The sequence below is a fragment of the Paramisgurnus dabryanus genome, chromosome 20, assembly GCF_030506205.2.
Source record: "Paramisgurnus dabryanus chromosome 20, PD_genome_1.1, whole genome shotgun sequence".
Taxonomy (NCBI): Eukaryota; Metazoa; Chordata; class Actinopteri; order Cypriniformes; family Cobitidae; genus Paramisgurnus; species Paramisgurnus dabryanus.
The window spans coordinates 5,607,691-5,633,364 of NC_133356.1; the positions used below are offsets into that span (position 1 = coordinate 5,607,691).

At 39.0% G+C, this 25,674-nt stretch overlaps 1 protein-coding gene across 3 annotated transcripts in view; it reads right to left on the reverse strand.

The window, feature by feature from the left end:
* mdga1 (MAM domain containing glycosylphosphatidylinositol anchor 1) overlaps positions 1-25,674 on the reverse strand; it is a 297,418-nt gene that overhangs the window by 25,723 nt on the left and 246,021 nt on the right. For all 3 annotated transcript variants that reach the window (XM_065296120.2, XM_065296119.2, XM_065296118.2), the window contains one exon: positions 21,862-21,992. In XM_065296120.2, the coding sequence (XP_065152192.1) occupies positions 21,862-21,992 (131 nt within the window). The remainder of the gene's footprint in view (positions 1-21,861; positions 21,993-25,674) is intronic.

The window sequence follows — 25,674 nt, forward strand, 5'->3', positions numbered from 1 at the left end:
TTGGACAGCTTGGGGGTTAGTAAATCATGGGTTTAATATAATTTTTGGCCAAACTATCCCTTTAATGCAGAAAATGTTTATATTTGACTGAGCAATGGGTTGAAACAACCCAGTATAGGTTTAATTACAACCCAACATGTTGGGTTTGTGCCTTTTTGACCCAACATTGGGTTGAAATTAAAAACACTGGGTTGAAATGAATGTCAACGCACAGCTGCCAGTAAGTAACTGTAAAATGTACAGCAACCCTTTTACAGTGATGTGCTATTAGACCATTTAAGATGACTTCAAACAACCATGGTTTACATTCTTGATCCCAGGTGAAGATTGAATACTTAGCTTAGTATACACACTCTTGACCCGCCCTGTTTTAATAAACACAAACATCAGTACTTCAGTCTCTCACTGTACACAACAAAAAACGTTGCTTCTCTGAATAAATAACTGAAGAGAGAAGATGTACAGACTCAAGGGATGAGGGCAGATGGGTAATCGAATTTGTCTGTGTGTGTAAAACTCTTCTCTTTTTGTGCTAATTGGCTGCGAGAGCCACCGTGGACACAAAATGACACGACACCATCAAGGCAATGTCAACTATCGCTCTGCAGCCATACCTGCTCACCTGAATACATATATATTCATTATCCGCTCTCAAACACACAATTGTGTACAAATATTTAACTGCAATCGCAATTTCAATCGCAAGGTCACTGTATGCATGAAAACACACACGAAGGGCAACACAAACATCGACACACAAGCTAATATAATATATGCCACGGTGGTGGTTGTTATTGGTAGGCGAGGCTTGTTTTCTCTGTTAGTTAATGCAAATTGCTTCCTCTAACAGGCAGAGCACAGTTGACTTTAGTGGGCAGAGCTCATTATGGGCATGACAGACGATTCACCTCTCATACATGAGCTTAGATGCCACCGGAGACGGAGAAAAAAACAATTATGCATGGCGTCTGAGTGGCACTGGCATTCAGACGCCTCTCCACTTTCACGTTCATTACATTGTGAGGAGAGAGAGGAGTGTGCCGTCAATAAAGAGAAATGGAAGGGAGGGGTTACGTTTAAAGCAACCGATAAAAAAAAGAAAAAAATCTGTCATTATTTACTCACTCGTGTGTCACTCCGAACTCGTGAGAGTTTATTATTGAAAGCAAAAGGAGAACTTGGACTGAACATTAATGCGGCTGTTTTCCATAAAAAGTGAGAAAAAGTTACTGGGACACAATTAACTCTTTCCCCGCCAGTGTTTTTTAAAAAGTTGCAAGCCAGCACCAGCATTTTTTAGGATTTTGCCTTCCAGAAAATGTTCTTCTTTATAAACATACTATATATCATATACTAGGGATGCGCTGATACCACTTTTTAAGGATCAAGTACGAGTACCGATATTTTTTCCCTGGTACTCGCCGATAACGATGCTTGTACTGTTTTTTTTTCATGTGGCAATTTTCTAAGAACAACCACAATGAGACTAATGAACATATCAGCATCTTTATTATTAACAACTTCAAATCATATTATAAAAAAACAAATCATTCTTATGTGCTTATCATCCCAAATTTTGTGTCCAATAACCTCCAAAGGGCAAAACGCTTAGGTTACTCACGTAACCCCGGTTCCCTGAAATAACGGGAACGAAGCATTGCGTCAGTTAGCTGACGCTATGGGGGGAAACTCCTGTTTACTCCGTGACTGAAGCCTATTGGTTAACGTCTGTACAAAGTACAGACCAATGACGTTTGAACCCGCGCGCGGGAGGAACGCGTCCCTATATAAGCGCGGTTCAATCGTCAGGAGCTCATTATTATTCGACTGAAGCGCGCAGCCGAATAACACTCGCTGCGTAGACGTTTGTAGCACGGCAAGAGACGCAATGCTTCGTTCCCGTTATTTCAGGGAACCGGGGTTACGTGAGTAACCTAAGCGTTCCCTTTCAATACGGTTCACTTCGCATTGCGTCAGTTAGCTGACGCTATGGGGGAACGTAATCCCATCACGCCGTGCATACACAACGTACTGAAGTGCCTTACCAGAGAGACACTGCGTGTGGCCCTATACCCGGCATATTCACAGCTTTAAAAGCAAATGTGTAAGCACCATATAAATTGTTGACGCGCACACGGTGGGGTTTTAAACGCACCGGGGGCACATAACATAGCACAAGACGGCGAGGTACGCGCCGCGGCTGTGCGAGATAAGTAAATTCAGAGTCACGTTGGTGAGCTCGCTGAGCGCACCGTGGTGTACACATAAAACGCATGAGCGTGCATGATTGAGCCGAGAGAACCTGCGCTCGTAGGGCAGGGACGTCTAAGCTGTACAATCTGACAACGTAGACGGCGAAGACCAGCCGGCCGCGTAGCAGATATTAAATATAGATATAGATACCCCTGTAGACCAAGTTCATGAAGAAGCCAAACTCGCACAGAGTGGGCTCTATATAGGACATAGCTCATAGAGGGGCGTGAGCCAGTGCGATGGTTTCAACGATCCATCTAAATAACCACTGTTAGCAACAGACATACGTAGTGAGTGATCTGCGCAGCTCACGAACGGCCGATCTGACTATAATATGCGGCAGAACGGTTCGTAGCGTGGGATTATACAGATACCACAATAGTGTGAACCAAGGTGCACCCTCGAGCGCATCGGGATGCATATAGGTAGTATTATAGTGCACAGATCGGTGAGCTTTCCAAGCGCGCCGTAAATGTGTATTGACTATAAATTGCACGGGCACAGGTGAACACTTGAATACATCGTGAATGCATATAGATGAATCAGAGTGTTATAATGCACAGGCCGGCAAGATTCTCGAGCGCGCCGTCATGTGTTCTGATAATAAATTGTGCGCACACGGGTGAACTCTTCAGTGCACCGTGAATGCGTATAGATAAATCAGTGCACACAACGCGCCGTGAATGTGTACAGATATGATTGATGAACGTAACGGTGGGCACCCAACGCACCGTGAACGTACACAGATGAACAACAATGTATGTGTCACAAAGCATAACACAGCTGTGTATACAGGTGAGCTTTCCCAAGCGCATCTTATTGTATACCAAAATGTTATAGCGTGTACATGTGAGCTTCTCTAAGCGCACGGTGGACGCATATAATTAAAACCCATATCGTGCATACAGGTGAGCTAATGGGCGCACCTTTAATGCAACAAACCTCAGTAGTGCGCGAAGCAGGGATGACGAAGCTGTAAACTGACAACGTGGACGGCGGGGACCAGCCGGCCGTGTCACAATTGTCAAATGAGAAACCTCTAAGACCATGCCCATGCTCTAAGACAAGTGAGCATAATTGTCACGGGAGGTGATAACGTCAACGATCCATAAATAACCTGTATTGACAGGTGCTCTAGTGAGTGATCTGTGACGCAGATAAACAGCTGATCGTCTGATGTACGTCAGACGTATGTGTCATACAGGACCTTGGACAGTTCCAGAGCGCTGTGCCTCGGGCACCGTCCGCATCTGAGAAATGACAGGCTTATGAATAAAGTGAATGGCCAGCGTAAAAGCATGGTTCGCTGTTACCGCCGCCGTCCGCATCTGAGAGATGACAGGCTTGTGAATTAAATGAATGGTCGGTCGTAAAAGCGTGGTTCGCTGTTATCACGGCCACATAGATATAGGTAGGGGAGAGAGCCGCCGTGCCTCTGTAGTGAGGAGAAAAGTGTTCCACCGGCGATTCGCGGGGGGTTTTGACTTTCAAATGTCACTAGACAGAATGGATCAGACTTTGCATAAGGACGCCTCGTGAAAGGGGTCCTAGCAGCTTGTGTCAATGTGTCATAAGGCACGTAATGTAGGTCGTGTCCCACGGATGCCATCTCCGCACGCCCATCGTAATGGGTTAATATTGGTAGTTTAAGCATGAGATGCGTATCACTCTGATTGAACATAGCTTATAAAGCGATGCAATGAGTTTATAAAGGAGATGACTCGTCAGCTTGTTCAGGGGGCGAGATCTCAGTCTGGTTCGGTAAATAATGAAACCACCGTAGATTGCCCGACCGCATTATCACAATAACACGGTCGAGAGTGCTGCAGTGCTAAATCATCCTCATAATGTACCGTATTCACAGTACAAGGTGATTTATATGAGACAAACGGCGTTCCACGCGCCGAAGGCTGATTGCCGTCGTAAAGCGTGTTCAACCCACAGCAAATGCTGGGCTAGCTCATAATGATAGCACTTCATGCAGCCGTGTGTAACTTAAGCAAGCTTCCCGGCCGTCAGCTCGGGGCGGGACCTTTGCTTAGTCAAACTGAAGTGGACTTATGAACAGAATGCCACGATATTCAGCTTTCTGAGGCTCGTTAGAGGGGTACGTGTGCCCGTCTTAAACGAGATGCCGCGCGCGTCTGACTGTGCGCGCGCTTTAAGCTTTGAAACTTATTGTGGCGGGTAGCAAGCTCACTTGAGGTTGATATTACCCTTAATATCTCCGAGTATTGGAGCGGAGGTGTGAGCGTCTTCGGATCCGCTAATATAAATCAGCTATATGGCCGAAAAACGTCATAAACCGCTTGGCTGTAAGCCTTTGAGTGGCCGTCCGGAGAGGGCGCGATTCAAACGCTTGGAGCCATGCAAAAGTCTGAGGCTGTCCTTCCTCTAGGAAGAGAGAATAACAGCCGTAAGACCGTGCTCGTTTGCGCCATCAGCATCGTAGCGGAGAAACTGAGGTGGGCTGCGAGCGAATTTGGCAGAAAGGTGTTAGAGACACCGTACAGTCGTGGGGTGTCAATACACAGTATATGGCCAAACCGGGGTCTTTTCGGCTAGCGTCGATAGAATTATGGACAGCGGACCGTGTGTGCGTATTACTGATTGCTTGTCAGTAAGGCGATAAAGTGTTTAGAGACACCGTACAACCGTGGGTGTCAATACACAGTATAGTAAGCACGGAAATTACTCTTTTTAGAGGAATTAAATACCGTTCGCCACTATAGTGAGGTCGCATAGCCGACAGTATTACACAGTATGTTTGGATAAACAGCACACAGAAAACATTACAGGGCAGTCCAGCCGAGGCGCGACATAACCCCTTTTCTCCCAGACAGTTTCGTTCTCTGTTGATGCAGCTGTGCTGCGGAGACCAGAGCTCAGCCGTTCAGGTGCACAAGCCTCAGTAGTGACGGTGACCGAACGGCTCACGGAGCAGAGCAGTATGTCTAGGTGGTTTAATGTCAGACTGAACCCATCGCAGAGAGGAAGTCTGCCGTGAGGCCCGCGGTTTTGCCGTTTATTAAAAGGGCAGAAAAACCGGGTATATATATATAAGAATGTACCAATATTCAGCGCACTGATATAGGACGGGACTGAATAAAGGGAGGTATTCGGGCCTCAGTATATTATAAACAAATTCGTTCTGCCTCTGATTCCGTCTAAACCAGAGAGAAATTACCAGGCAGACGAAAAATGAGCTATCTGAAGTGAGATCGGCTCAGGCCAGTAAAGCTCTATAATAAGTGTTTTAGCGCTCCAATAGAGGCGTGTCCGCCTTATCGAGCAGACGAATGAGATCGTGCCGCTCCAGGAGGGGAGGGGCATGAAGCTCTCTTATAATGAGTGTTCTTGGTGCTCCAATAGCGGCGAATCGGCCCTATCGAGCAGACGAATGAGATCGCGCCGCTCCAGAGGGGAGGGGCATGAAGCTCTGTAATCGTTGAACACTGGACAGCTGCATTTAGAGGCAGCGAGCCGTAATACCGCGTGCTAGCTAAGCCGTTAAGAGACCTCACCACTGTGGGGAAAGGAGCGAGGGACTCCGCGAGCGTGGAGCACGAGTGGCTGTGCTATGACAGAGACAGGGGCAGACCGCCCGTGTTTGCTTGTCGTATGCATCTATCCAGGTCTACGGTTCCCCGCTTGTTCATCTCAACAAGAGAGGAACGGCAGAGGGGAGCAGCAACACAGACAGAACAGCCATGCGTCGTGACGGTATCACCCGATGCACTCGGCGGATTAATATATGTGCCAGAGATCTCGCCACTGAATTTGAGAGGAGCGAAGGGACTCTGTAAGCATGAACGGTTGCGGTGTGACAGAACACAGGGGGGGTTAGTCCGTGTGTGCTTGTCTATGCATCCATCTAGTCTCATGGCTCGCCGTGTGTTCATCCCGGCGAGAGAGGAACAGCAGGGGGAGCACGAAACATGGATAAGACAACCAAAGCATAAGCGCGGTCCCGGCGTGGGAGGTGCCAGACCGGTAACGCGCTCGGAGGAAATTCATAGCAGAGAGGCTCACCGAGCCGCTGTGCTGGACGCTATTACAACAGCGCCTGCTCTTTTAGCTTATAGCTTTATATTAAAAATATTGATCTTACCGGGCGGCCGCAGGGGAGACCTCGACAGTCGTGTCCGCTGCACAGGGCTCGTACCACGGCAAGCGAAGGCTATCTTCGGTTCTCGGCCGGAAAGCGGCAGGGGAAGACGCTAGACCTGGACTCTGCTATCTTCGGTTCTCAGCCGGAAAACGGCAGGGGAAGACGCTAGGCCTGGACTCCGCTGCAGGGCTTTTGTCAACGGCGAGGTAAGGCTTCTTCTTTTCTTCTGAGCAGCGAGAGGTTCGCGCTGAAGGAGAAAATAATGAGCTCCTGACGATTGAACCGCGCTTATATAGGGACGCGTTCCTCCCGCGCGCGGGTTCAAACGTCATTGGTCTGTACTTTGTACAGACGTTAACCAATAGGCTTCAGTCACGGAGTAAACAGGAGTTTCCCCCCATAGCGTCAGCTAACTGACGCAATGCGAAGTGAACCGTATTGAAAGGGAACCAAGGACGTAATGCATGAAATTTTTACCAGCCTGTCACAAAGCTAAAGAAATTACAGAAAACAAGACAATCGAATTTGTCATTAAGTGTCATTAAGTACATCACGTGAAGTATCAGTCTTTGGTATCGCGGCATTTTTACCAGTACGAGTACAAGTACATGAGCTTGGTATCGGGTCTGATACTGGTATCGGTGCACCCCTATCATATCTTTCACTTTCATCCTACCTTTATTAGTTCTCTTTTTATCTCCTCTTAAATATGGGTAAGTTTCTTCAAAAATATCAAATTTTGAGCAAAAAGCTGAGATAATTGCGTTTTTGTTTCAGATTCAAAGCGATCATCAAAACATACATGGAGTTTGAACTGTTTGCCCTTAGGGAATGGTGGATAATAGCGGAAATATGGATTGCCAGAAAAACTCGTCATTGGCAGGGAAGTGTTTTCTCTTAATTGACCAGTTAACTCATCAATGGCGGGGAAAGAGTTAAAAACTGTTCTTTAATAGTTTTTCATTGGATTTTATGGTTCCATAATGAACTTTTAACATCTGAAGAACCTTTCTGTTTAACAAAAGGATCTTTGTAATGGAAAAAGATTCTTCAGACTATGAAAAGGTAAGAAAACGTTTTTTAAAACCTTTGACTAAAATGTCTCTTTTGTTACATTGCTGTGAAAAACCTTTTCCAGCACAGTTTTCTTAAGAGTGGACCTTTCCATTGCACAATAGGTTCTTTGTAGTACATAAAGGTTATACAAACTGTAAAAGCACTCATAGTTCTCCGTAGGTCCTACGGCATAGCCTCAACGCCGTTGGCTACGTGTCAATTTTCATTCATGCAGACTGCTAGTAGGCTGTATCCACGCATGCAACCCACAGTAGCAGTGCAACAGCCGAAAAAGAATCGGCTTGGCAGGTAAACCAACGTTATCTTATGGCAATTCGTATGTATTTTACGAGATAGCTAATTCATATTAATTTGAACAACCACATTCGTAATTTTTTTTTACGATTTTCCTTTGCCCCTGTGATGTTGGGGTTAGGGGCGGAGTTAGGGGTTTCGTTATTGATCTTGATTTATGAAAATGTAAATTTTTACATTGAACCATCTTTGTTCTTACTGTCGCAAGCGATAAATGCCGAAGAAATGTGATGCAGATTATTTTGACCTGGCGGGAGAAGTTCTAGCAGACCAATAACAGTGCTTCTGATCCATGTAGAACAGCTGTGTTGTTACATTTTTGGCGAGGTGCGCATCAGGCTACACACAGCCTATGCATAACCTACCGCATAGATCCTACGCGGGACTATAAATTAAGTTTGAAAAGGTAAGAAAGAAATGGTTCTTTCAAGAACCTTTGACTGAAAGGTTCTTTGGGGAACCAAAAATGGTTCTATGGCATGAATGCTGTTTGAAAAACCTGTGTGATCTGTTCTGGTGGACAAGACTGTAAACCTGCTTAATCACACAGACATTTTTGAAGATCTACCAGTCGACAAATCGGTCAGACAACCCAGATTTTATAAACATGTATTTTTTCACATCATGACTGGAGAGCAGCACCAGTGAAGTGACAAGAGCTGGGCATGATGGGAAATTTACAGCATACGGAGATGAGAGGTTAATGGATAACAAACACAACAAAAAGGCTAAGAGCATCAACAGAGACGAGGAAACGCAGATAAAGTGAATAAAGAGGAGAAAGGAGATGATGATGATGAATTCAGAAAGAGCTTAAAGCGCTGTGTGAAAGTGGATCATCAGAATGGACGCTTTTCCCGCTTCTCTCCAACTCCATCTTTTCAGAAAATCTTAATTAAGCAAAGCAAATTAGCAGCCCTCTCTCGCTCCATGAACTCTTCTTTTGTAAAGCTTCTGTAAAGTCTTGTTTCCCTGCTGGCATCTATCACATGGCCGTACAAAACGTTTCTGTCTGCTGTGACCTTTTCCATTAAGATATGCATAGACTTTAGACATGTGTAAAGGTAACAGTTGAATTTAATTTTTTTATTTTTCTGAGGAAAAACAGGTGAACACCACTCCACGACCCAAATGATTTGAGGTATCGGGGATGGCTATAGGGCAGACCGGAGATAGCTATAACACAGGTCAGCTGTAACACCTCCAATTTCTCCAATCAGAAGCAAATTACAAATCACCAGACATACTTCACATCTAAAGTATCTCCGCCTATATACAGAACTCTTTGCACTGATCGGATGGTTTTCATGAAAATGCTCCTCCTAAACATAGTCTATAAGTTGATTTATAAGTTGTCGTTGATGATTTGGAAGGTAACTTTAACCTATGTAAAGAACGTGGAATTTTTGGTTTCGAACAAAGATGGCACATAGCAGCTTGGTTTCACTGTTAATACGTAGTAATATTAAATAACTTTTAACTCTTTCCCCGCCATTGACGAGATATCTCGTCAATCAAGAGAAAACGCTTCCCCGCCAATTACGAGTTTTTCCGTCTTTCCGCAATACCGCTATTATCCACTAGGTGGCGCCCTTCCTCAACTTTTTAAACCCGGAAGTATTGCCCTATGGCAAGCGCTGCATGTCTGTGTCTGTTTTAAAGATCGTTCTGAATGGGATCTCTATGAAAAGTCTGCTTTTTGCTCAAAATGTGGTGTTTTTGCAGAAACCTACCCATATTCAAAAGCTGATTACAAAAGAACCACTGAAGGTAGGATGAAACTGGGTTTTTTTTGTTTGAAAGCAGAGGGTATGTTCTTTAATTTGGTATATTGTATGTTTATATATTTGAAGAAGAACATTTTCTGGAAGACATTCAACTTCTGTGAAAATCATGAAAAACGCTGGCTGGCAACTTTTTTTTAAATGCTGGCGGTGAAAGAGTTAAAAACACAAAACTTACTTTTTTGTATGTTTAAATACAATGTAGACGTATTTGCAACATTGAATCATAGCATTATTACATTTTTTACAGCTACAAAATGTAAAACATTTACAAATCTTTCATACCATAAAAAATGCGGAAAAATTTCCTATTCACCATTTTATCGATAATTTTACCACCTTAACCCAAACCCTTTTTATACAAAAAAAAGGTAATGTATTCTTTTAATATTCTGCAACGTAATGGACAAAAAAGGCAAGCATTTTTTACATTTCAAATGTACATTGACGGAAAGACGGCAATGTCGCAATTCTATGTAGCACGCAAGAGCCAATGAGCGTTTAATATCACTGCTGTACAGTAATGTCGTAAAGCTTCTAGAGGCGCAATATTTGCATTTGAATTCATAAAGAATGTAAGATTTGATGTTTTAGGTCGCTGATGAGAACTTGGATCAAGATCGTTGGATAAAGAGCTGAACTTGAATCAGTTCCTCGCAATCGTATGAATTTTTAAGATGTGGATTATAGCGAATTAATAAAATTAACATAATTTGTGAATTCATGTTGTGTTTTGTGTGTGTCATGACAAACAAATTAAACATTACAAAATGTTTAAATAATTACAAAAAATGTTATTCATTTTTAAAGCAACACTATGTAGTTTTTTTTACCTTTAAATAATGTCTACCTTTAAATTATTTCAGTGATAGAACAACTTTTAACTGGACAAATTGTACTGTTGCTGCAACCTGAGCAGCCTCCTAGCTGCTACAAGCACACTCTGAAAGTGGCGGTGGAGGGTAGGAAACACAGCCCCGCCCCTCCCCCTGCCTGCAGAAGAGTGTCTGATACCAGGCACTGTTGCGCTTTTCAACCACATGGGGGAGCTGTAAGTCATTTTACATTGAAACTACATAGTGTTGCTTTAAAGTTTTATAGTCATGTTTAATATTGTGTAATTCTCTGAAAGTCTTAAACATTTTATTAGGTTATTGAGTAAACTGTCTTAAAAAAAAGTAAAAAATACGACAGAAAACATGTCATTAATTTGAGCAAGAAATGCCAATGCCTTCGTTTTTTTTTATAGTTATGAATAGCAAAATGTACAAATCTTAAAAGTTGTTGATCATCCAGATAACCCGCAGTATTAAAAAAACAAGTGTATATAAACATCTAAGCATGTGTGAAACATTTTTTAAAATAGCTTGTTCAACCGGTAGGGGTGTAACGATTCATTCGTTTTCTCGATGCATCGATTACAAATCCTGCCAATGCATATGCATCGATCTTGAAACCTGGATTTTTGAATCGTGAATAGTTTGTTTCGATTTTATATTTAAAAATCGACTGAATCATGATTATATAACGAATACGATGGATAATAAAAAATATATAAATAAATTTTAAATTAGTTACATCTGCGACGTAAAATGAGCAGTGGATTACGTCACTACTCTTCAATTTGCGGCGCGCCTGTTTGCTGTCATTTGAATAAACGCAGAAGACAGTGTACAAATGGAGGGACACGAAGGAGAACTACGCACCAGCCAACATGCGATCAAAGGTTTGAGATTACTTCAGTTTTCACGAAGTAAATTGAAAGATTGTCCGAAGTCCGTTGCAGTTTGCAGACATTGTAGAAATAGCTGAGTTAAAATACATTGGAAAAACAACGAACCTTAGCAACCATATCCGCAGATGCCATGCCATTAAGATAGACATACCTGTACTTAAAGCAGCTAGTATTTTAGGGTCAGAGGTGAGAAGTGCTACTCCTTTACACACTTTGCTGTATTTACACACTTTGCTGTATTTCCTAAATGTTCAGGAAATGTATGCAATGTTTACAATAAAAGGTTATGGTGCATTGAATATGTAGAATAGTATTATTTTTCTTGGTTTACTTGCTTTAATGTATTTTGAGTCCTAAGAAGTAAAGCTATTAAACTAAAGTCCTGAATCTAGTTATTGAAAATCTATTAAATGGTCATGAATTTCCCAAATATTTCTTTTATTTGCTCAGATGCAGATGTATACTAAAATTTATAGAACAGAATCGTTAATATTCGAATCAAATCAAAATTTATTGTTAATCGAATCGAATTGAATCGTTCTGGTTAGCAAAAATCGTTTTTGAATCGAATCGGAAACCTTTGAATCGTGAATCGAATCGATTCGCTTGTCTACCCAAAGATTCACAGCCCTATCAACCGGGCATAAATAAATAAAAAACTAATTTTTATGACCATATTAAAGAGGTTAACAAAATCACAACTGTAATTTAAACGACATAAAACTGGTAATTGTATTTTGTTTAAATGATATATAAAGTTTAGCTGTATTCCACTGATTGTGATTAAGTATAAACAGTGCAGCACAAAAGCAGGTGGCATCTAAAAGCCCTATAAAAGAGCAGACACACTGAGTATTTCCTAAAGCATACATACAGCACAGCGTTATTGCTCTATCATCCCAGCTTCAGTCAAACGCAGTCTTCCTGTGGCTCAGCTGGTAAAGCACCACGTTAGTAATGCAAAGGTCATGCATTCAATTCCCAGGGAAAACACATAAACTATTCATTAAAAATGTAAGGGTGAGCGAGGCACAAACTAACACGAGGTTAATTGTAACACAGATGTTTTACAAAGATACGCAATCTTCGGGCAATCTCCTGTGAATTTTTGATGTGTTTTTGTTTTGATTCTAGACAAAGAGTGTTGGAGGCATGAAAGTACATTTCTTTATCGTATGAGTTTTTCAAATTTTGAATTGTGTGTTCAAGTCACCAAATCTAACCCTATTTTATTTTAATCTCTGCCGATCTTATGCTTTTACTTAGCCAAATAAAGCTTTTGGAAAAAGTAAGACTGTTGTGAATCAGGCTTAGCGATGAGTAAGACGCACCATGCAACTATCTGAAGTCTCAAAGTACCTTTTTCTCTGAAAATCAGTGGGAAAAATGAATCTAATGCACCTTGACACGACTCAGCAGTCACTTCATCTACACGGCCGGAGTCAACGGAGTAACCGAGAAGATGGGGAGACAAAGAGACAACAGAAAATACCAAGACCTGTCAAATCTTGCTGTCCAGTAACGTCTGGATTGGTCTTTAACTCTTTCACCGCCAGCGTTTTTAAAAAAAAGTTGCCAGCCAGCGCCAGCGTTTTTCATGATTTTCACCAAAGTTTAATGCCTTCCAGAAAATGTTCTTCTTTAAATAAATAAACATACAATAAACCAAATGAAAGAACAGACCCTCTGCTTTCAAACAAAAAAAAACCGTTTCATCCTACCTTTAGTGATTCTTTTGCAATCAGCTTTTGAATATGGGTAGGTTTTGGCAAAAACACCATATTTTGAGCAAAAAGCAAAAATAATTCCATATTTGTGACGGATTTTCATAGAGATCCCATTCAGAGCGATCTTTAAAACAGACACGGACATGCAGCAGCTTGCCATAGGGCAATACTTCCGGTTTTAAAAAGTTGCGGAAGGGCGCCACCTGGTGGATAATAGCGGTATTGCGGAAAGACGGAAAATCTCGTCATTGGCGGGAAGCGTTTTCTCATAATTGACGAGATATCTCGTCAATGGCGGGGAAAGAGTTAACATCAACTGATGGAGGCCAACTGGGGCCTGAAAGAGGAAAGGTTTGGATCTATTTTGGTGTAAAATGCTGTCCAGACACAAGAGAATGGATACAATATAATAAGATAAAATAACTTCTTGAGGAAGAGATGTGTTGGGGTGGTTATATCAAACGGTTTGCTTTGGACACAATTGGCTATTTAAATTACAATTATACTTCATTATATAAATCAGGAATTGATCAGATCATAAAAAGTAGATTATATAAAGTTACCACAATAAAGCCGGGCAGTAGAGGAGGGGTTTGAAACACTGTAAGCGGATTTAGTGATGTCAGATGAAAAGCTAAGTTGATTTAAAGGCTGTGCAGGTTATTACATTTTGATAAAAGATTAAAAACAAACAAAATGTTTTATTTGGAATAACATTCAAGGCTGAATACTTTTACAATCAACCTAAGAACCTGATTCAGGAAACTAAATGGGATAACTTTTGGTTTTATATCAACTTTAACCCTTATATTATCTAACGGGTCAATTTGACTCGTTTTCATTTTTAAGCTGTCGGAAAAACCTATGATTTTATTCTTGAATTTTTGTGACTTTTTCTCATTTAGGGCCATGAACATGCATGCAAAGTTAGGATACACTGATATGTTTTAAAATGTATGCAAATAATTTTGTAACGATTTTAATGTTCGCTGGTCAATTTGACCCACGTTTTTTTGTTCCAAAGCAACTGTACAGACCCAAATTAAATATATGTTTTCAATGTATGTTGCTATATTGCTGTTTTACTATCCTGAAATGGGGTAAAAAAGCTGAATGTTAAAAAATTTCAGTTCTGAAAAAGATTTTTACAGACACATTAAGCTATCATTTCTTTTTACAATGTATATGAAATACTACTTAAGTTATCTTTTTCTTTCAGACATTTTGTCACTTTTTCTTATTTAGGGCCATGAACATGCATGCAAAGTGAAGATACACTGATGTATTTTGAATTGGGTTTTTTTTAACCCTTGTGTGGTGTTCGGGTCTGTGGGACCCGTTTTGAATGTTTACTGAAAGAAAAATTATGCAATTAATTGTTGTTTCAACCTCAGATTCATTGGCCTTGGCTCATTTTCTATTAAGAACATAAAAATAAACAACTTTATAATTAATGTACACTGTACACCCCCCCTACACATTTATATTACATATGTGGTGTTCGGGTCCACTGGACCCGGGGTTAATAAAAGTGTAAAAATTGAATGTGCTATGTAACTTCACTCTGTTTTTCTCCTTCCTGGGACTCCTGTGAGTGCATGAGTGTGTTTGTATACATGTCTGTACATATGTGATGGATGCATGTCAGAGTTTTCTCCTTCTGCTTTTGCTGTAACGCCGCAAGGATACAACATGTTATATGCCGTGCATGAACATTTGTCTGTACCTACTGTCCCAAACACTTTACCTTCTGTCTAACAGGAACCATTCTACATTTTACCATTATAAAAAATCCATAGTTTTATTTTAGTAAAAGAGTAGTAATGATGGTTATTTGGTATATTGATTACCATTTGTAAACCCATGGGTTTACCACAAAACCTATAGTGTGTGTACCTGCTATTTATCACGTTGTGGGGACCAAATGTCCCACAAAGATGTGTGTGTGTGAGAGAGAGAGAGAGAGAGAGAGAGAGAGAGAGAGAGAGAGAGAGTGAATAATAGAGAAAGTAAAATATTATCCATGTATTTTCATCATTCTAAGTTGTGGCCAATAGCAACACATTGTACTTCAATGTGTGTGGACCAGATGGACACAGTATATGTGTATAAAATGCAAGAAATGCATACACAACACAGCTACACATTAAAAATTTGCTTCTTATGTGTTGTGTTGGCTGGCATGAACAGGTTATGTGTTTAGTGTGGATGATGTCTTATGATACGGCATCTGTTCACTTTGGGGCCTGTGCTGTGTAGACTGACACAAATGTGTACAATTTCAAAAAGTTCAAATAATTAAACATCAACAGTGATGAAAAACTTTGTTTCATTTATACTTATTTAAGATAAATATGATTTTTCCCCCAATATCTGGATCAGAATAGAATTTCCTTCTTTTATTTCATATTACCACAAAAACGAATGGCACTTTAGTTTATAAATAGTCCTCTACCAGTGGTAAATGACCAATATTAACCATAAATTCTGTCTATATTACTTGCAATAAGGCTAAAGTTAACATCTGTAAACAATATTACATAAATTTGTATGAATGCATTGGTTTAAGATACTAATAATGCTCTGGGTCCACCAGACCCACAAACATCGTCTAAGTAACAAAAATACGAACACCACACAAGGGTTAAACACATTTTTTTTACGGTTTTGATATCCGAGACCCATATTTTTTGTTCCAAGGCAATTGTACAGACCATTTCATCGGGTGCACGTGCGTGACGCGATAAGCGTCTGGTCCGAACTTTACTTCTGGTTTGTTTAATGGTCTGACTAATTGCTGAAACTGAACTCTTAAACAAATACATCGTCGAAGATAACAAATGTTTTGGGTTCTATGTAATCTACGTGTTGTTTATTTGGCTTGTCATATAAATAAACTACTTTAAATTGACTTTGTTGTTATTTATTCTTTGCAGAGTTTACTGGAAGTTACGTGTTGACCACGAAAGCCGCGTGTTTATGTTGTTACTGCTGAAACCATCTATAGACCCAAATTAAACACATTTATTGCGTTTATGTTAGTGTTTTACTACCTTGGAAAGGGAAAAGTGAGCTTTTGCTCACTAGTTTCAGTACTGATAAAGACTTCCTCTTAAAAAGTAAAAGTGAACTACGATTTCTATTTTAAATGTATATGAAATACTGTGTAAAGCAGATAAATTCAGACACGTAGAAAATCCAAAGGTGAATACAGGTGATGCCAGTTGTGCCCCACAAAACATGACACCAAAACAAGCACCATTTGTGTAAAATGTAAGAAGGCAGAAAGCACATGCTTGATGTGTGCACAATATGTCAACAGTGATTTCTTAAATTTGTTCAATGACCCTCAAGAACAAAAGATGAGCCTGTTTAGGAAAAGAAAAGCGTAATTTCATTTCACAGCAACATTAAATTGTTTATATTGGTATTTTTAATTGTTAAAACAAACATGTTAAATGCATTTAAAAATACTTTTAATATTAAGTGTTTATAATGTGTGAGAAATTCTGATACTTAAATGGTCATGTTCATAGCTAATTCCTTCTTGTTTTCCTAATTTGATATTTAGGGAATTGCAATAAATCAAAAACGAAAAATCGTTAATAATAATACTTGATTGGCGCATGCTATTCTGAAAGAATAAAACATTTCATGTTTTGTTAAAATTAAATTCATTTATTTATCTCTAAAATAACAATCTTTTAATCTGAAGGTGTATGATTAAATGTTTAAAATTAGTTTTGTAGACAAAAATATAATATGTGCCAACATATTAATTTCGGTTACACTGAAAAAATGATTCATTGAATTTAATAATTTTTTTAAGGTAAGTGGTTGCAATCAATTTATTTAAGCTACATTTAAACAAAAGCTTTATATTTTACTTTACTTTACTAATCTATTTTGTTTAAATGTAGCTTAAATAAATTGATTGCAACCACTTACCTTAAAAAAATTGATTAAATTCAATGAATCATTTTTTTCAGTGTATTAAAAAGTTACACTTTCATAAAAAAAAATTAAATTAATGACTTTGACTGAATAATGAAGATAAAGTAGGCAACACATAAATATATAAAATTACTACTAAATATTTGTTAGTACCGCAAGAAGCTGCTCGATGAAATACTAAGTTAAATTCTGCAAACTCTAGAAAAAGAGTAACTACACTGAAGATAATATAATACTACATAGTTAATATAATTTATTTTGAATGCTTTTGGTTTCAACATAATTTCCATAGTTATTTGTGTTATTCTGTAGTATTAATTGGTTCACGATTATTCTAAAATGTGAATAAAATATGAATAATGTGAATAATATAAAAATATGTGACCCTGCACCACAAAACCATAAGTAGGACGAGTATATTTGAAGTAACAGCTAACAATACCATGTATGGGTCAAAATGATCGTTTTTATGCCAAAAATCATTAGGATAAGATCATGTTCCATGAAGATATTTAGTAAATTTCCTACCGTAAAAATACATTTTTCATCAATAATATGTGTTACTAAAGACTTTATGTGGCCGATTTTCTCATTTTTTTTTTTTTTTTTTTTTGCACCTTTAGATTCCAGATTTTCAAATAATTGTATCTCAGTCATTATTCTCAGATCCTAACAAACCATACATCAATAAAAAGCATATTTATTCAACTTTCAGATGACGTATACAAAAAAAGGGACCACTATAACTAGTTTTGTGCTTAAGAGTCACATATAAATAAAAAAAGAGTTAAGTGTTTCTAAAACTTTTAAAGTAGTTTTCTCTATAACCTCTTCATTTCCATACGTGTCTTACTTTGAGTTTATCTTTGGAGATCTCTACTTTATATGTTTCTCTTTTTGCACTGTAGGTCTTCAAGGGTTCAATTAGTTATTTTCTCTCTCCAGCACCTTTTCTCCTCTGTAATGCACTAAATGTCTCTTGGTCTCAGCAGCTGCTGAGCTCAGATCTGGACTCAGCAGAAACTCAGGTCCAAAAGAGAGAGACAGAGCTCGATTCAGCGCTTTCTCAATCACAGACCTCTCGAACCACACACACAGACACACACACACACACACACACACACACACACACACACACACACACACACACACACACACACACACACACACACACACACACACACACACAGACATATTACACCTCAACACCAGGACTGGGCGATAGCTCCAAAATAAATCTAGATATCTCTGCTGATATTCTAAAAGCTTCTTGATACTTATACTGTATATTCACTCTGTTTTTGCTTCAAACCAAGGATCCATCATGTCCACCAAACAAGCTATTGTTATCACACAGATGTTAAATATAAAAGCAAGTATTTAAAATGCTCCCTATGTTAGATATGCATTGATTAAATATTTAATAAGGAAATTGCTAGAGCTGTCCCAATTGGTCGCCACAAACGAATGCGTCGACGCTGATAATTAGTTACACCAATATTTATAAACGATTTCATTATTTTACTTTTTAAAAAAATTCTCATGCTAAAATAACAACCGTTTCCTTTACACCACTAGGAGGCGCGAACCTTATGTCTATCGCCATCTCCACCAGTGGGCTCAGTAAGCAATAGTTTCCAAAGAATGAAGCGTGGTCGAGTGCAATGTCAAACGAGTTAGTTAGCAAAAGTTTTCAAATGCCGAAGGGTTCTTACAGTAAGTACAGTGTGGGAGCACTTCAGATTAGCTGTTAATAAAAGGCTGGTTTGTAAACTCTGTAAGGTTTCGTTGGCATATCACCAACAAATTTTGAACAAAAGCTGAGATAATTGGCTTTTTGTAAAGGACTTTTGTTAGAGATCAGATTCAGAAAGATGATCAAAACTTACTGCTTTAGGGTCAGATTTACTAACAGCTTGCGCCAGTGGAAACCATCATTTTGGAGTTAAATAAAGATGTCAGGATTTACTAAAGATGTGCAGTGGATAATAAGCACTGAAAAGGTGTGGTCTACTGTAGTTTTTTTGCCACTGACCTTATTGCATATGCATTTCTAGGAGTTTCCCTTTCAGACGCAAAATTTATGGGAGGAGATTATTTAAATGAATCAGGCAATGTGATTTACTTAGGTTTGCGTCTGTGATATTACTGGTTTTGCACCATTATTTAACGCCAAAATGCATGTCTTGAAATGGCAGCAATTGTAGTTTATAGGAGAAGGCTTGGCAGAGATCAAAGAGCATGTGGTGATTTTTTCCACACGTAACAGTTTATTTGGAATGCCAGAGGAACATTTTATTCAAAAATATTGTTTGCCAAGCCATGTAATCTTTTGCTGGATGAAATAAAAGAGTCACTAGGAAGAGGTTACACAATACCCGGTGATCTTTTTGTCCTCCAGTAATTTTCAGTGTACTATGGCTTTGTTAGCTGTGATGTCCATGGTGCTAAACTAAAGCACATCAGGGGCTCTATTTTAACGATCTGAAACGCAAGTGCGAAGCGCAACGCGCAAGTGTGTTTGTGGGCGGATCTTGGGCGCTGTTGCTATTTTCCCGGCGTGAGAAATAACTCTTGCGCCGGGCGCAAATCAGTAAGGGGTTGGTCTGAAGTAGGTTCATTATTCATAGGTGTGGTTTGGGCGTAACGTCAAATAAACCAATCAGAACCCTAGCCAACATTCCCTTTAAACGCAAGGGCGCAAGTTCCATGGCGGGTTGCTATTATTATGACGGATTTACCAGGCGCACGCCAGGAGCGGTTCACAGCCGAGGAGACCGACGTCCTTGTACGGGGGAATCCCACGCTTGCCAGCATAAATCGGGCACGCCGTGTAACGGGAGGTGGATCTGCCTCAGGACTTGACGCCAGCAGAGGACATCGCTGCGTCCACCCTCACCGCTGAAAGGGTTTGGGGGCTTTGAAATCGGACCCAAGAAACGCAAGCAAGGTCCAACCCCAAAGTACTCTTACAAATCAAGTTCATATACATTAAGGTTTCTTATGAAAACATTTTAATTATTATTTACATAAAATAAACGTAATACAGCCACACAACAAAGTTATGAAAATACGTTATTTGCATGAGAATAAATAAAAACTATCACCACAATGCTCACCACTATGATTCCCCTTATCTCGTGTATTAATATTTATGTAATATAAAGTGTAACAATTTATGATTTGCAAAAATAACTGTTGCATCTGTGTAGATTAGATAAGCAAAGTGTATGCGCGTTGTGCACCCTATACATTATGGTCAAGCATGCGCCCTTAAAATAGCATAATGAACAACGCGCCACTGACTTTAAACTTTTTTTTCTGGTCAGTGGCGCAATTGTTTTTTGAAACTGCAAAATAGCATCAGGGATGGTTTGCGCCGGAACACGCCTCTTTTTTTGCGCTGAACCACCCAGGGAGCGCAAGTTCATTCCCTAGTTTGCCGACGTGCTTCTGTGACGGGAAAAACCCGCAAAATACAAATGATACATGCGTCACGGACAAAGTCAATTGCGCTGGGTGCAAGATAGAGCCCCAGGTGTTAGTAGATCACCCGCACCTCATCAGCTCTGCTTCTTTGCCCCCTGAACTATTTTGTACTGCTCTTCGTAGATTGCATTGGTCATTATGGAAATCAGCTTGTGCCTGTGTTATTAAGTTGTTCCTTTTTAGTAAATAACCCGCAGATATTATCACTCCCATCTCCACTTTTTTGGAATTGCATTCTTGTGCTAATTTGCAAGTTTAGTAAATCTGTCTCTTAGGGGTGGTTTCCCGGACAGGGATTAGCTTAAACCAGGACTAGGCCTTAGTTTAATTATGAAATATAACTAGTTTTAACAAACATGCCTACTTAAAACATCACTTGTGTGCATTTTGAAGCAAAACAAATGGCACTGATGTATTTTAAGATATGTCAGTGCAAGTAATTATTAGTTTGAACAGCACTTAAATTTTTTTAACCTAGGACTAGTCTAATCCCTGTCCGGGAAACCGCCCCTTAGTGTTTTATAAGGAGTGTAGCCACCTAGTGGATAATAGTGGAAATATGGAATGGCGTTAAACCTCGTCATTGGCAGAAAGCTTTACCGAGTCTTTCCGATAACATACAACATTTTTTTTAAGAAGGAGTTACTAGCTGCGGGAGGAGCGAGTCCGAGTCAACACTTTATACAACACTGACTGGATCACTTAAGTTATGATTCACTACATGTTCGTGTCGTTTATATAATATGCAGTTACGCACCTATTTCCAACACAACACAGAAGTCTTACTTATCGCATGCAACTCATGACCCAGTTGGGACTTTCAATAAGATCCAGCTTTAAACAATTACGTGGCAAAACTCTGCTGCTACCCCGGATAAACAAACTATATTCATTGTTTCCGAAATGCTGGCTTTCTTCTCCTTACATCCAAAAACACACTTCTTCTTTCATGCCATTGTTAAGTTTAATATAAAACAAAGCTGTCCTGTGAAGTGATGCCTGTAACTTGGCCTGTGACTTGGCTCTCGCTCTCTCTGATTGACGTATGGGCGTGGTTTTCCGGGCGAAGTGGATATTAAACAAAGTGATTTGAAAAAAACTTTCTAAAACTCATACGAACCCTGGCGAAGTGCATTCGGCACAGAAATGCTCTGTAACCAACCAACAGCTTTTTTGACTCTATGCCTAAGTTTAGCATGAAGAAACCAACCCTTAAATAAGTTAAAAAGTCAGAATGCATGAAATACCATTGAACCCGCCCTTTAATTGATGAGATAGCTTGTCATTGGCGGGGAAATAGCATATTTTCTCTAGGCTAAACCCCAGACGTTCTTTAATCCTAAAAACAAACTCCAAACATATTAAACAAAGCCACACTCACAAACCAAGATCTTTCATGCATACCGTAAAACGTGTGTGGATGTACTGCAGTCATACCTGGAAGGGTCCGCTCGGATAGATCACAGCATCCGCCTTTCTCCATTCTGGCCCCTGGTGTCCGGAGAGAGTCCAGACGGCAGAATCCACAGTGGCTATGCTCTTCACTCTCATCAGAACATTGAGAGTTCCTGCAGGCAGACGAAGAACAAAGCAAAGCTCAGGGCAACATCAGATCTTTCTGTGACCTACACACTTTCCTCGAGCTATATGATGATGACATCTGACAAAGAGGTCTTGCAGAGCGAGACTTCTGACTGCAGGCATGGTTTATTCTGCAGCATAGTCTAGCCAGGAAAATATATTTTGTTAGGCACGACCAGAGCCGGCCCTAGACCTTTGGGGGCCCTAAGCAAAATTTAGTCGGGGGCCCTTTGACCGTTTTAAGTAAGGCCTAAAGAAAAGCAATGACTACCTTATGACTATACTGCACATATGATATCTAATATGCTATTTTTTTAAATGTGTCTATTAAATTATGTTTTAATTATTCTATGTATACTGTATGTTAATGATCTTTTTTGCTGGTCCTGAGTACGTATTTCGTTCTTATGTGGCAACATGTAGCCTACAGAATGACAATAAAAGACCTTGGGGTGGTCCCGGACAGGGAATATCTTAAGACAGGACTCGGCCTTAGTTTAATTAGAAAACATAACTAATTTTAACAAAAATGCCGCACTAAAAACATTATTTGTGTGGATTTTGAGGCAAAACAAAGGGCACTGGTGTATTTTAAGATATGTCAGTGCAAGCTTTTTTCAGTTTGGACAGCTCTTAGCCTACCTTTATTTTAGTCTAGGACTAGTTTAATTCCTTTCAGGGAAACTGCCCCCTTGAGTTCTTGATTTGAGTTCTATGTTTGATGTCTAACAGGAAAAATATGATACCACTGACTGAACTGAATGGCAGTGCAGTGCAACAAACACACACTGATGAACTTGCTGAATAAAAAGACTGATAAAGTGATTTTCACTGACCATCAAAGAAACATTTTTAATTGACACCAGAGATTAAGACGCACAAACAACAGCCTATATATAATTAAAATGAAATAGAGTAAATAGAATAACATTTAATTAAAATATTATATAAAATAATAAATATAATACTTAAATGTTTAAATTTTTCAAATAAACAAAATTAACAATAATATCTAAAACCCAACAAACAAGGTTAATAGTACCTAACATTCTTGTTTGAAATGAGCTAAATCTGACACAAACATAGGTTTGTGGATAATAACAATTCACTTGCAAATAATATTAATAATTGAAGATTAACAATTAACATTGCATTCATAACATTAATCTAACAAAGCTGGCTACTGTATGTCATATGCACTGCTATAGTTTAAATATTAAACACCGAACAGTGACATTATACACTTTTGCAAAGGCTAGTAGGTGGTTTAACAACGGTGCGCTGTCTGGACATGTACCACGCATATGCGCATGAGTTTGTTTACTCTTACACATATAACACTTTAAATTCAGACGTTTAACAATATAATTACACTAATGACATAAATATGTAGAAATGACAATGGCATACGTGAAATATAAGCGTAACAGAATTAATTTACCACGTTAAACCGTTTAAATATTAATTATTAAGCTTAATAAACCAATTCACGTTATGATGGCAAATGTAAGAAAGAGAAGTCAAACAGAACACAGGTTTGGTCATTACCGAAGTCAAATAAGATCCACTTACTTCGCATTTACGCACAAACACGCATAACATTAAAGAAATTGTCCTTAAAGCAACAGCAAAAGTTTGCGTCTTTATCAGTGATCCGGCTCAACTCAACTTTGCGTTCTGTGGGCGGGATGCTCGCCTGCACATAGTCGCGGGCACTGATTGGCTGCTGCGCTGGATGCTGTGTGTCAATCAATCTCGGCAAGAAAGAGATCTTATTAGCGAACTTTCATAATAACTATAATTACAAGTAACAGCCTTTTTAAAATTGCCATAATAATAAATAATGAATATTTATATTTATTTTATGTTACTTTTGATGAATGATTTTTTTCAAACACTAGCTAAGTGACTTTAGGGGGCCCTCTGCTGGCCACGAGGCCCTTTGCAATTGCAAGTGTCGTTTAGTGGCTGGGCCGGCTCTGGGCACGACTGTCTATACAGACTACCATAAATAAAATAAATCCAGCCAATTAGATTGTCGATTGTGATTTAAGAAAGCTCTCAAATTTTACAGTATGTGGTCTGTGAGTGGACTGTGGGTGGTATGTGGATAAACCCTTTGAGACGAATCTTACAGCGCTGACTGACGACAGAAACAACTTCCACACTGTGATTATGTGTAGTTTAGTGTGGTTGTTATGAACATGACAGACACACACACACTTATCTGAGATAAGGAAAGCCTTTGATGGAAAGTTATGAAGCCAAGTGGCACCTTTATGATTCATCCATTAAATTATTGCTCTGACTTTGCGCTTAAAGGAAAGCAATATATAATTCACATGCACTCTGGGACTGAAAAGGAGAGAGAGAGGAACTTTTGTAGTCTCTCAAAGTAAGTCAGACGTAAAGCTGACAAAAAGTCACACGCGTGCACCTAACGTTTCCGAATTTTACCGACATACAGTACACATACAAAAGAAAAAAGCAGACGTGACTGTGCAACTGAGCAGCACTTATATTTTTATTTATTCATGAAGCACAAAAATAAATTAAAAACATGACAAGGAACAAGCACACGATTAACAAACTGCATTAGCAGTGCAAACCGGTGGTCCGGTGACAATCTGGCTCATTCAAAATACAAAGCATCTCATCTTTAAACATCTGACAACAGATACTGTCAGCATATCAACACAGACAACTCCATACACATTTACAAGGACTACAAATTTTAATTTATAATAAAAGTAATAATGTGCCATTTGTTTGACTTTTTTGTGGGGAGTAAATTTTAAACTTTACATATTCGTTTGGCAAAAATGGTCTGTATAAATATATCTAAAGGTCATAATTCTGTATTTTGGCACTGCAATTTAATATATATATATTTATATTAGTGCTGAGCATAAATTAATCTAGATTAATCTCATACAAAATAAAAGTACTTTTTTGCATAACATATGAGTGTGTGCTGTGTGTAATTGTTATGTATAAAAATACACACACATTTAAGAAACATTTAAGTAAGAAACATTTACATGTGTATATATTTAAATATATTTTCATATATTCTATATTATATATAAACACAAAAACTATATATAAATAAAACATTTCTTAAATGTATATACATGTATGTGTGTCTGTTTCAATGTACAAAATATTTACACACAGCATAAACTTATATATAGTGCAAAAAAATACTTTTATTTTGTCTTGATTAATCTATGCCCAGCACTAATATATATATAACACTAAATAGTATAATTCATGTGTCTAAGATGATACTTTGGTAATACGCTACCCAGTCTCACAAAGTTTCGTGATATAGTAACGTATTTTTACGAATATAATTACGAATTTCCGCGTTTTTTCGTGATCGTATAACGAATTCCTGTTTTCGTGCGATTATCACGTATTGGTTACTCAACTGCTTTTTCCTATTTTTAAACCATTGTCGCTCGGGTTTAGGGTTAGATTTGGTGCTTGCATTAGAATGTCACTTTATAAATTGGTTTATACAATTTTTTCTGATTTATTTTTTTATATGTCTATGGCGTTAGGGTTAGAGTTGGGTTTGGGTAAGGATGTCACACGAAAACAGGAATTCGTTATACAATCACGAAAAAACACGAAAATTTGTGATAATATCACGAAAAAAGAATT